This window comes from Sminthopsis crassicaudata, chromosome 1 (genome assembly GCF_048593235.1).
Source record: "Sminthopsis crassicaudata isolate SCR6 chromosome 1, ASM4859323v1, whole genome shotgun sequence".
Classification (NCBI taxonomy): domain Eukaryota; kingdom Metazoa; phylum Chordata; class Mammalia; order Dasyuromorphia; family Dasyuridae; genus Sminthopsis; species Sminthopsis crassicaudata.
In genome coordinates, this window is record NC_133617.1 from 700693506 (window position 1) to 700706586 (window position 13081).

Consider the following 13081-nt stretch of genomic DNA (forward strand, 5'->3'; position numbering starts at 1 on the left):
CCCTCCTCATAATTCATTCGATTATCACAACTTCTCTGTGAGAGTATTATCATTTCCATTTTACAGAGATAGAACTGCTAGAGAGGTTATAATCTTACTAAATCAGAGGTTGAAAGGACTTGGGGGGGCGGCAGCTAGAGGATGCAGTGTATAGACCACCAGCCCTGGAGTCAGAAGGACTTAAATTCAAATTACATTTCAGATACTTACTAACTGTGTGATCCTGAGCAAGTCATTGCCTTTCCAAAAGAAATAAATTAATGAATGAATGCATAAATGAACAAATAAATATACAAATAAATAATAGAACTTGTTTCTGCATCGTGTTCTCTCCAACAATAGCTGGTTTAATGGACAAACTCAACACCCTACCCAGTAGCTTTGGGTTGGATAAAAGAGCCAAAGGCAATGCTGTTGAAGATCCATCTGCCTTTGGATTCCGAAAGCATAAATGAACAAATAAATAATAAATAAATAAATAATAAATAATAGAACTTGTCCCAGGTCACACAGGCCTACATCAAATCTAGGTTTTCTGACTCCCAGTGCTCAGCCTTTTCTATATATCACCCTGACTCATCCCTAGCTCTCCCAAAAAAGGGGGGAGTGGGACAATTCTCAATACTCCTCCCTCAAAGTCACATTCAAATAGTATGAACTCCTCTGCAAAAGGGGAGCCTCATCTGCAGAAATCAACAGAAGTCAGTTTGTAGGAAGCCTGATTCTCCATTTTTCAAGAATTTGAGCATCTGCTGTGTGGGGATAGTGGAAAAAGAGAAATAGCATCCCTTTCTTTCAATGAGTCTTCCATTCTGTTTGGGGGAGACACATTACAGTGCAATGAGATAGTGAGGATACCAAGAGGCAATGAAGTATGAGGATGCTGGACAGCAAGATCTCAGTTCAGATTCCACCTACCTCTGACACTCATTAGCTGTGTAATTAGAGGAAACTAACAATCTCTCAGCCTCAGACAACTATCTGAAACTTATGATCCTAGTAGGATATCCAAGAGGAGAGAGGAAGAAAAGAAGAGGGGGAAAGGCAGAGAAGAGAGAAAGAGAGAGACAGAGACAAAGAGACAGAGACAGGAATTTAGTTAGAGAAACTGAATAATAGGATTTCAGCCATTGTAGAGGAGGACAAAAGTCAAAGCATGAGAAACGATTCAGAGGCAGGAAAGTGTAGGAGATATTTGAGGGAGTGAGGGGACCAACTGACTAGAGCAAAAGGTGTGTGTAGGCAAATGATGGGAAATAAAATGAGATTGGGAAAGTTAGATTCTAGAGAACTTTGAGTGTCAGAATGGATGACTAGGTTTCCTTTCACCCACCTTAAGTGAGGGACAAGTGAAACCGAGAAACTCTAAATACAATATCTTTGGACCATGGAGGCTCACTTTTTTCCCAGGGGATGTTAGTGGAGAGACAATAGCATCTTTAGATTAAAATTCTTCTCAGGGTACCACTCATTTGGATCACCGTGTTCCTCTCCCACTCCCTTAATGGCTAGCCTCCATGCTACTGGACACATCTGAGGGCAAACCTAACCCCATGCTTTAGATCATCAGGGAGATGACAGCTCTCTAGGCATTTGAGCACAAGGGACTTGAGCATAGGGGAAGGCGCTAAAGCAAGGCTGCTCTAATCCCAATCTAAAGCGGCTCTACTCTAATCTAACTCAAAGCTGCCCCCAGCCACCGAGCTCACAGCCTCAGCTCCCGTGAAAAAGCCCAGTTTAGTCCAAGCCCGGCCTCTGGGCATCCAGATAATCCTGCCACTAACCTCCACATACTGCCAGGGTACTTCAAGTGCTCAGCTTCTAAGTGGGTGTGGCCCGGAAAGCAGGATGTTGAAAGCAAGCTAGCTCGTGTCTAGCGTCCTTCCCTAGCTACCCTGCAGTCTGCAGGGAAACCAGAGGATCTTAAAATCTCAGAGCTGCAAGGGACCTTCAGAGTCATCTGGGCTAACGTTCCACACCGAGGGGAGGAATCCCCTCTGCATCTCGTACAGGTGGTCCTCCAGCCTCGGCTTGGATACTGCATGGGACAGGGAGATCATTATCTATCTGGGCAGCCCTTGGTATTGTTGGACAGCTCTCATTGTTAGGAAGTTCCTTCTTTTACAAAGCCAGGTTCCCCCTCCTGGTCTCATCCCGCGGGCGGCACGAGCTCTGGGACCACAAAGAGTAAGTCCGCACTCTTTTGTACATAAGAGCCCTTGACAGTGGTCACCACTTCCCTCCCAAGTATTCTCCCGGTTAGGTCCCCTCTGTCACATCCCATTTGCAGGGTTCTCATCCCCTAATTCCCAAAGCTCAGCTCCCAGTCCAGAGGGGAAGAAACTGGATCCGAAGCGAGCTGCGGCAAAGGTTATTCCTCTCCCTCCCGAGCCGGCATTTCTCCCATGCGGAGCTCTGCCTGCACGGGGGAAAGCCCCCTCTCCTCTTCCTTTCCCCTGCCCTCCCCACCCAGCCCCCAGATCTAGGCTTTTCCCTGGCTCTCTCCCAACTCCAATTCGAACTAGTTCCATTCACAAAGAAGCCAGGTCCTCCCCCGCGGGGCTCAGGCTTGAGACGAGGCAGGGAGACCGGACTTGGGGTGGAATGGCCCCAAACTGGGGTAACCCAGCAAGGTCTCTCCGCCCTGGCATCCGAAACTCTCCCGGCGGTGCCCTGCTGGAGCCAGACCCAGTCCCCACCCACCCATCCAGGGACCGGGAGATAGACCCAGCCCGCCCTATGCCAGGCCCAGAGACACAGGACGGGACGAGCCAGGCAGGGTGCACTGCCACCGCAGCCCCCAGCCTCCCGGACGAACCCTCGGGGCTCCAATGGGGGGAAGACATAAAGCTCTTCCACTCCTCGGAGTCCCGGCTCCCAGACTTGAAGCATCTCCGCTTTTCCTGCCCCTCAAGTCAAACAGCAAGTGGGCGACTCTTTGTTACAACTGTCCAAACAGGGGAAAATCCCACCCACAGGAAAAGTCAAGTCCAACCCGAGAGTCAGCGAGCCGGGCGGGAGGACTCGGGGAGTCCGCCCGGGAGCACTCACCCAGGTCCGCCTGCGAATCCTTTTTCAGGCCGCAAAGCATGTCGGCTATTGTCTCTCAAGGCATCCGGCTAATTGCAATCCCCGCGCCGGAGCCCGCTCTCTCCCTCTCTCCGGCTCGCTCTCCCCTCCCTCCTTCCCTCCCTCCTGGCCCGCCCGCCTCCCTCCTCCCTCTCTCTTTGCCCGCCTCCCCTCCCTCCTGGCGGCTCAAGTCACTCACTTCACAGCAGCAATCTCGCTAGCTGGCAGGCAGCCTCGCGCCTCTCTCTGGGCTGCTCGGAGAGCCGGGACTCCGCGCCCCCGCCCCACTGCCCCACGGTCCCTTAAAGGCGACCAAGTCCCATGGCCTTGGTTTGGGGGAATGGAGGTCGGACCTTTCTCGCTGCGCCCTGCCGCCTGCCCATCCCCCTTCCCCGCCTTGAATGTAAGGTCCTTGAGGGCAAGCGCGAGCCAACTCTCCGAGCCGGAGGGCTATTACTTCCCTCACCCCAAAGGACACCCCCTTGAAGACGGGGGCCAGCTCGCTAAGCTCCCTTCCCGAAAGGAAAGCTCTTGTGGCCAGGGTCCGATCAGCTCGCTAAGGCTAAGAAATCCCCCTACTAAATGTAAGCCTTTGAAGGACCCTGGATAGTTCACTTACTTAGCAGGTTTTTAGTAGGGAAACACAAGGAAAATTAGGAGGTTGGGGACTGAACCGGTGGTTTCATTGCTGTAGAGAACACTCGAGTAAAAAAGTTTCTTTTACCAATACAGGTTGGCATCTTTTCTGAAACTTAAGACTTCTGAAACCTTTTCTTTTCCTCATGGCCCCATTTCCCAGTCTGGCATATGGGGCCTTTTCTTTGAATAACGTTTTTAAATAAGAGGAAAATTTTCTCCTAATGAAAAATAGTTTTCTCCATCCAAATTCATCGACCCTCAGAAATCTATCATTACTCCCTTATAATTAGCCCCCTAAAGAAGAACAGGGAGTTGTCTATGGTTTCTCAGGTTTCCTTCAAATCTCAGCTTAAGTAGCATTTGTAGCATTTCCTGATCTCCCCTGTCCCAACCCAATACTCTCCTGGGATTACAGTCCTCTGCTCTGTATATAGCATGTATATATGTATTTGTGTAATTATACAGAAAGAAAGGAGAGAGAGAGAGAGACAGAGAGAGAGAGACAGAGAGAGAGAGAGAGAGAGAGAGAGAGAGAGAGAGAGAGAGAGAGAGAGAGAGAGAGAGAGAGAGAGAGAGAGAGAGAGGAAAGAGAGAGAGAGAGAGAGAGAGAGAGAGAGAGAGAGAGAGAGAGAGAGAGAGAGAGAGAGAGAGAGAGAGAGAGAGAGAGAGAGAGAGACGGGGAGAGAGAGAGAGAGAGAGGAAAGAGAGAGAGAGAGAGTGTTGTTTCTATGCTATCTTCACCGCTAGAATGTAAGCTCTTTGAGAGAAGGGAGTGTCTTTTGCTTTAGGGAGTGTCTTTTGCTTTCTTTGTTTGTCCAGCACTAAACACAGTGCCTGGCACATAGGAAAGACTTAGTAAATGTTTGTTGACTTCCTGAATATAACACTGAGAGCTTCACTGATTTGCTAAGATAACAGCAAGGATTTGTAGGAAGCTGGATCTGGACCCAGGGCTTAACAAATGGTTGTCGATTGGTTGATTGATTAAAAGTGAAATCATGTGTGGAACAAAACACTCCCTCCCCCCTATGGCCTGCTCTTATAGAGGGTGTCCCAAAAGTCCTAGTTCAGCTCAAACTAAAACTCTGGGGACATCCAAAATTGGGAGGCTAAAGCCTGAGTTCTTGTGGGGCTCTGCCATTTGTAAGATGTGTAGCACTAGACCAGTTCCTCCCCCTTTCTGAGCCTCAGTTTCATACTCTATAAAGTGAAAGATTGGGTTATTTTGTCACCTTTAAGTTCCCTTCCTGTTCTGTAACTCTAACTTGACTACAGTTTTTAACTTTCAAATTAGGGATGGGGGATATCCCCTTCAAAGGACTTCTTGGATCTTTAAAATAAGTAAAGGCTCTGAGCCCCAGCTCTTCCAGGGAGAGGGAAAGACCCCAGTGGCCCCAAAGTGAAGAAGAGAATGATTAAAAGGAACAGCTGGTTGTGAATGACAAACAGTCCCTCTTGGCTTGCAGAAGAGGCAGGCTCTGGGACATTAAAATTCACATTCCTGTGCTGTCCCCTCCCCTCCCCCCAGCCCCTGTAGACATGGGGTATTTTTGGTTGTCTGGTTATATATTTGCTCCCAAGAGCACCATGAGAAGTTCTTGAATGCTAAGGAGTTAGAGAGAGGGGAAGGTGAGGGTGGTGAAAACATTTTTTGAATGTCCTCCTCCCCTCCCAATCCCTGTGTCCCTAAAAGAGTTTCTGCAACCAGACCTTCCATGGTTGGCTGTCACAAAAACCCAGAAGCATGGCAGGTGCTAAGTGAACAGAGGGAGGCTGCCTGGGGCTTCCCTGGACAGGCTCCAAGGGACAAAAGCCAGGCTTTTTTTCACTTCCCCAGGAGTCTCCAGGATCTTACAGAACTCAGTCATGGTGGCAGGTCCACCAAAGAAAACTTCTGTGGGCTTGTGCCGGCCATAGCTTTTCCTTCAAACTCTGTAACTCCATCATAGTTTTCAGACACATCTAGTCGAATACCCTGAATTTCAAACTGCAGAAAATGCTCAGTAACCAGATGCTCTGGTGGCAAACATGATACTTATTTTAAAGGATCAATTCTGCTCTTCACTATATTTCAAAGTTTAACTCAACCCCAAGAAACAATTAAGGACTCAAAATCTTCAGAGCCCTGTCCTAGGTGCTGAGGAAGACAAAGTGTCTAGAGAAGACAAAAATCATTTACCTCAAAGAGTTTGCAGTCTACTAGGGATAGGGATCAACATCAATAGTATATCTGAAATATATGATTAATATATTACATCATTACAAAGAAAGGGTGAGGGGCAGTGAGGAGTTTGACACTCCTGAAGAGCTAAAGACATCCTTCCCTATTGTAATCTCTCATCCTTCTTGAATTTATTATATTTTAAGTGACAGTTCAACTTTAACTTCTAGACTGTAAACCCCTGGAAGTCAGGGAATGTGTCTCAATTATATTTGATACAGTGTTTTGCACAAAATATGCATTTTATAAATATTTGTCAAAACATATATGTGTATATGTATATATGCGTGTGTGTGTGTATATATATGCATATACACATGCACACACACAAATAGATACATATATAGCCTGCTATTGTAAATTCCTTGAAGGCAGAAACTACGGAATTTTTCATTTTTTGGCTTCAATAGTATTGTACATAGTAGGCCCTTACTTTGGTGAATTGAACTACCTTGGGTTTGAGCATTGTTCTCCACTTCACACCCTTTTTAAAAGACCACCCAGAATCTGAAGTAATAAAAGTGGACCGATTCTGGTGTAGTTTTCTTTGGATTGATAAGTGTGAATGAATCAATATTTATTCTATACCTATTGTGATCCAGGCCTTAGGCTAAGTGCCAGAGATACACACATAAAACTAAGATAGTCCTTGCCTTCATTCTAACTGAGAGATTACATAGATATCAGAGTGGAGGCAAGGTAGGAAGCTATTCTCTGGGGATCACAGGAATGGTGAGGTGAATGGAGCCAAAGAACTGTCTATTGTCTGATAGTGATGGTAATATTGATCAGAATACTGTTCTTAGAGCAAGCATAAGAAGCTAAAGGTCTAGAGAGGGGATAGGAACAAATTTTTATAGAGTACTTACTAAGTCCCAGGCTCTGTGGTAAGCATCTCACAATTATTATCTCACAACAACCCTTGGGAAGTAAATCCCGCCAGTATCCCCATTTTATAATCAAGGAAACTGAGACAGTGACTTGCCCAAGATCATAATGCTATTAAGTATCTGAGGGTAGACTTGAATTCAGATCTTTCTAATGCCAGATCCAGAATTCTATCTACTCTAACACCTCAACTTGATGGGAGAGGAGACTATATGGCAAGAGCTGTAGAAATCTTGAGATAAGTAGGCCCTAGTTCCCTATTGGATAGTTGGTTGGTATGTAAAACACAGTCCTTGCCTAGCTAGACAGTAGGTTAAATAAATTTTCAGTACTTCTGTCAATGTATTGGGACAACTCAGCCTTAGGATAGAGTACCAACTCTTCTGAGGTTGGAGATGGGAAGTAGGGTTTATTCTCTATATGGTAGGGAGCAAGGCAGGAGAGGGAGTTGAGAGGGGAGCTGCAACATCGGGGTAGACAAGCAAGACATCCTGGGGAGGCAGACCCAGGCTTCCTGGGGGAGGCTTAAAGTGAGATGAAATGTGGTCTAGGGCCAGCTAGACAGAGTAGGAGAAAGGAAGTTTATTCATCCTTTCAGGCAGTTTTAAAGCACTGATTCTTCAAGCTATGAAAATGTATTCTCACTCCTACCCTCTCCCCCGCAATCCAAGCCCCAGGAGAACAGAAGTCCTGGATCCATCCCTGTCTGTAGGGATCCTGTACCCTTCTTTCTTACCCCCCCCCTTTTTTTTAACGCATCTGTTTAGAATGAAACTTAAACCAGCCAACACCTAAGTGTGGTGGGGAAACCCGTTAAAATGCCCTTTCAACATGATAAACGGAAAGAGCATGCATGATAGAAATTACAGCTGTCGACTTCTCTTAAAGAAATATTTGGCATGAATACAAATGCACTTAAATTAGGAAGTACGATTTATAATTAGGAAGCCTTTCTACTCTGTTTTCCCTCTCTCTTCGCTGAGGGAGGAGGGGAGAAATTCTTTCTGTGGAAGAGAAACTCCTTTGAAGGTTATGCCAGGCCCCACTTAAGGCCTTTCAGGGCTTGAAGAAAATGAGTAATAACTGATTGGAAAAGGAAGTTTCAATCTTCAGAGTAGATGACAACCACTCTGGGACAAGCATCATGTCATAATGAATAGGGCACCAGTCTTAGGAGCTAAAAAGATTTGAATTCACAAGTCATCTTATCTACTTATTATCTGTGTGATCCATAGGAAGTCCTTGATGCCCCTGTGCCTCAGTTTCCTTATCTGAAAAATGACAGGGTTGGACTAGATGGTCTCTAAGGTTCTACCTTGCTCTATATCTTTGGTTCTTTCTGGAATACCCATTTCATTAAATAGCAAGTGCTTTTTTGTTTGTTTGTTTGTTTTTTTAAAGTCAGTCCCTGAATTGAGAAAAATAAGTACTGAAATGGCCAAACAAGAGCTTCTTTTCCTCCCCCATCCCACCCCTAAAAGATGTCAGAATTGGAGGATTGGGGAATAGACAGATGGCAGGTGTGAGCACCATGGACCTCAGCCAGTAGACACAAACGTTCTTCCCGCTGGAGATTCCAAGGGACAATATTTTGCTGTGGGAGACAACAGCTTGTGTCTCTGGCAATGCTTTTTTAAAAAAAAGATAATCCACACACATGAGGGAAATTAAACAGCCAGAAACTATATTTTATGACACCAAAATATATGGGTGCCATAAAAAGTTACTAGAACGAATCAATCCACAGATGGCAGGAGCTTCCTGCAAAGGAAACTGCGCTGCTCGCTTCAATCACTTCCTACCTGGCCATTTTGAGGCCTGACAGTGATGATAATAGTCTTCACATGACCATCCATTATATTAATCAATCCTTATACCCATCCATGTGATTAGTTGGAAGGTGATATTACCCAGTATTTAGAGGCTGGAGGCAAGAAGACCTGGGTCTGAATCTTGCCTCAGTGCTAGTTATGTGATCCTGAGCAAATCATTTAAATTTTCTCAACCTCAGTTTGTTTATTTGTAAAATGGGGTAATAATGCCACCTATTTCACAGGACTGTCTTGAGAATTAAATGAGATATTATATAGGTATATAGAATACAGAGAGACAGACATACAGATTATTAATTATATGATAGATTGCATCAAGGGTATATTAATATACACACATATATTAAAAAAAGGTTGGCAAAACTACTACACAATTTTTTGCTAACATTTTAAGTACAACATGAAGCTTAGCAATTATTATTGTTATTAATACTATTTTTCATTTGGCTGATTGGGAAATAGAGGACTTGCTTTCCAAGTCACCTAGTGAGCCAGGTGGATCTTAGCTTAGATTCTAGGTCTCTCCATTCCCTATTCAGTGATTTGTTTCTCTATCATATCATTTATAAAACTCCATTTTTCAGATACAAATCTTTCCCTCCAGTTTCAGGTGGTGAGTATTGGGGTGTGCAAGCCCTTTTCCCTCTCCTTCATCTATAAGTTTTAGAAAAATAGAGATGAATAATTTGAACGACTTCACTAAGCTTTCCCAGGGAAATAATAGCAGGTAGAGTAAATACAGCTGAGAAGATAATAGATTTTCTGCATAGACCAGGTAAGGGTCAGAGTCAATCTAATCTAAAACAAATCCTTTGTTTTGGATAGGCAATGAATGAAGGAATGAGCGAGGGAGGGAGGGAAGGAAGGAAGGAAGGAAGGAAGGAAGGAAGGAAGGAAGGAAGGAAGGAAGGAAGGAAGGAAGGAAGGAAGGAAGGAAGGAAGGAAGGAAGGTAGGAAGAGGCACCAAGATATGGTGGAAAGTATTTGGAGTCCCTTAGGTGGGCTGCTCCTCCACCATGATAACTCTAGACCCATGGGGAGAGTGTAGTAGGGAGAAGGAACACTACCTGGGGAACTTGGAGAAAAATAATACATACTGTGAAATACCATTAAGCTAAATGTGGAAAATAGAGAGAGATTTGTACATTTGTTTGTAATATTTAAAGGGAAGCTGATTCCTTTAGCCCGAGAGAGAGAGAGAGAGAGACAGACAGAGAGAGAGAGAGACAGAGAGAGAGACAGAGAGAGAGACAGAGAGAGAGAGAGACAGAGGGAGAGAGAGACAGAGAGAGAGAGAGAGAGAGACAGAGAGAGAGAGACAGAGAGAGAGAGAGAGACAGAGAGAGACAGAGAGAGAGAGAGAGAGAGAGACAGAGAGAGAGAGAGAGAGAGAGAGAGAGAGGAGACAGAGAGAGAGAGAGAGAGAGACAGAGACAGACAGAGAGAGAGAGAGAGAGAGAGAGAGAGAGAGAGAGAGAGAGAGAGAGAGAGAGAGAGAGAGAGATGGAGATAGACAGACAGAGGAGGGGGGCAAAAAGGATAGAGAAAGACAGAGACAGAGGAAAGAGAGACAAGATATGGAGGTAGCAATGAAAAGAGATGGGGAGAGAGACAGTCAAGAGAAAGTGTGTGTATGTGTGTGTGTGTGTGTGTGTGTGTGTGTGTGTGTGTGTGTGTAATAGACAGACATGACAGAGACAGAAAGACAGATATGAGGGAGAAAGGTGAGAGTGATTAGAAACCAAATAATTAAAACAAAAGAGAGAGATGAAGCCCTCTGATCTGAAGGTGCGCTTGAAGTGGAAATATGCTGTCAAGGGCAGAGTCTGATTCTTTGGTAGACTATGATAGAAGCCTGGCCCCTGAGTAAAGGAATTCATTATTGCCATCTTCTGTGAACGGAGAGGAACTCTGAGTGGAGAGATAGGCAAGGACGGGCTCCTCACATACATATCTAGTACCATCCACCGGGCTCTATGGAGAGCTATAGATTTTGTTCTGCAGGACTGTAAAAGGGGCCCATGAAAGGGAACCTCCTTACTTGGAAGCTAAGGAGAGCCCCAGAAAGCTGGCTGAGACAGGGAGCAATAACCCATAGTGAAGACGTTATTGTGGTTGCTGTTGCTGTCTGTCATTCTCAAAGAAGACCATGACCATCAGGGAGATGAAGGCGTGATATGCAAGTGAATTGGATTGGAGTGAGAGAAGGCTGGACAAGGACACCTGCCTCACTTTCCCCTCCAGAGCCATCTGGGTCCAGTGGCCAGATATAGATCAGGAACCATGGAGATGGCCCAGAATGAAGGGGAGACCTTGGCCCTTTTAAGCTAAGGTCTGTGTATGAAAGAAGTAATGCCCAACAGTGATTAAGCTAGGTGAGAAATGAGTCAATGAATCAGTCTGGCAGGGGTGGGGAGAGAGAAGACCCTCAAGGTTTCTGGCCAAAACAGAAGAAGTTGATATTTACATTTACTCTGAGCCAATCAGGGCCCAAACAATGATCCAGGGGCTTGCAGGAGTGGAGTCCAAGCACATTCATGAGGACAAACATTTTCTCTTGCTAGAAGTGGAATGCAGAGAACAACTGAGGTTATTCATTATTCCAAAGGAACTGTCTTCTTGGTAAAATTATTTTCTCTGGGCTTAATGTTAAAAATCCTACTAGTTTCCTTTTACTTTTAACTTGATCTGTTCATTTTATGTTTTATAATCCTGTATGCTTGAAGGGGGTGAGTGGGTAGGTTAAAGTTCCCAATGGCTTAGGAAGGGAAACTAGCTTCTCAGCAAGACAATGATCCAAGACAATTCCAAAAGACTCATGATAGAAAATGCTATCCATATCCCAGAGAAGGAACTATGGAGTCTGAATGCAAATCAAAGCAGACTATTTTCAGTTTTTTAGTAGCTTTTCCCTTTTGTTCTATTTCTTCTTTCACAATATGACTAATGTGGAAATATGTTTCCATGATGCCATATGCATAACTTAATCAGATTGTTTGCCATCTTGGGGAGAGGGGATAGGAAGGAGGGAGGGAGAAAAAATTAAAACTCAAAATCTTATAAAAGATGAATGTCGAAAACTATCTCTTTATATGTAATTGGTAAAAAAAAAATGAATTAAACACTATTTACCAAAAAGAATAAATAAATATTTGATGGGGGGAAAAGCAGCTAGCCAGAAAAGTTAGAAGTTGCCTAAAGGGTTCCCAGGTCCTTCATGTCAGGAGGGAGTCTGTAACATAAGGATTATATAAAGCAAATTTCTACCCAAGTCAAGAGTTAGTTGGCAGGAAGCCTCTGCAGGTGTCCCTTTCTTTTCTGGTTCACACAAAAGAACTTTCAAAACTCCAAGATCCCTGCACCATGCACTGTTTTGCTGAGTCAGAAACTTTGGGCCCTTTATGCTCCAGTCCCCAGCCTACCTGCTGCTAGGAAAGAGAAGAAATGAAAACAAAAAAGACAGTTGAATCGCCTTGACAGTGCTGCAGAGGAAGAAGATCTAGGGCCTTCGGGAAACCTCACCAGCTCTAGAGTATCAAGGGAAAGCTGGAATGACTAAGTGAGGAATGATAGAAAGAGTTCTGGCTCTGGCATCAAAGGACTTGAGTTCAGATTAAAACTCTGGTTCTTGCTACCAGCACAATTTTGAGCAGATCAAACTTGCTGTTCTTCAGTTTTCTTCACTGTAAAATGAGGGGGATTTGGATCTGTAATCCTTCTTGGCTCCAAATCACTGATTCTGAAGTGTAAATCTGAGGCAGTGGACCTGTGCACTCCAGGAATCAGGATGGAAAAGATGGGAAGGGAGTGAGGATAAGAGGTGGGGTGGGCGGTGACCATTAATGGAAATACACCATTAGTAAGGAGCTCTTCAAGGCTCTTAGAAAAGTCAGCTTGACTAAAGCCACTTTAAAAGCCTGTTGGATGAATATATAGCCAAATATACCCCAGGAAATCTCAGTCCTTTGGTTGAATTCATTCATTAAATAATCAGGAGACACCTACTGTATGTGTTGTGATTTCCAAAGTTGTACATCATTGAAATTTTGGTCAATATGATATATATGGATAGATAGATAGATAGATAGATAGATAGATAGATAGATAGATATTTTTTCATATACTAAAATATATATATAGATTACAGTTATGGGGTGCTTTAAAGTTGCCAAATATGCAAAGTGCTTCATAGATAGTATTTTATCTAGTCCTCACAATGATCCATTGAGTTAAGGTTAGTTGTTTTTTTAAACAGGTTTTAAGATGGGGAAACTGAGTTTGAGGATCATACAGCTAGTAGGTACTTGAGCTAGGGCTGAAACTAAGATCTTTCTGACTCCAAGCTTGCATCAAACTGCTGATTTCTAGACTTATCTTTCAGGTGGCACTAATCATACACTTTCTGACACTAGTTTGCTGTCTCTTCATTTCC

General features: G+C 44.3%; 1 protein-coding gene across 6 annotated transcripts in view; it reads right to left on the bottom strand.

Annotated features, from left to right (window-relative positions):
* GRIP2 (glutamate receptor interacting protein 2) overlaps positions 1 to 13081 on the bottom strand; it is a 272074-nt gene that overhangs the window by 165666 nt on the left and 93327 nt on the right. Inside the window, exon 1 of one of the 6 annotated variants that reach the window (XM_074283818.1) lies at positions 3052 to 3196. The exons of 4 other annotated variants lie outside the window; for them this stretch is intronic. In XM_074283818.1, coding sequence (XP_074139919.1) covers positions 3052 to 3091 — 40 coding nt within the window. In that variant the 5' untranslated portion in view covers positions 3092 to 3196. Of the gene's footprint in view, positions 1 to 3051; positions 3197 to 13081 lie in introns of those variants that run through there. One more of the 6 variants, XM_074283819.1, reaches the window with a different exon arrangement.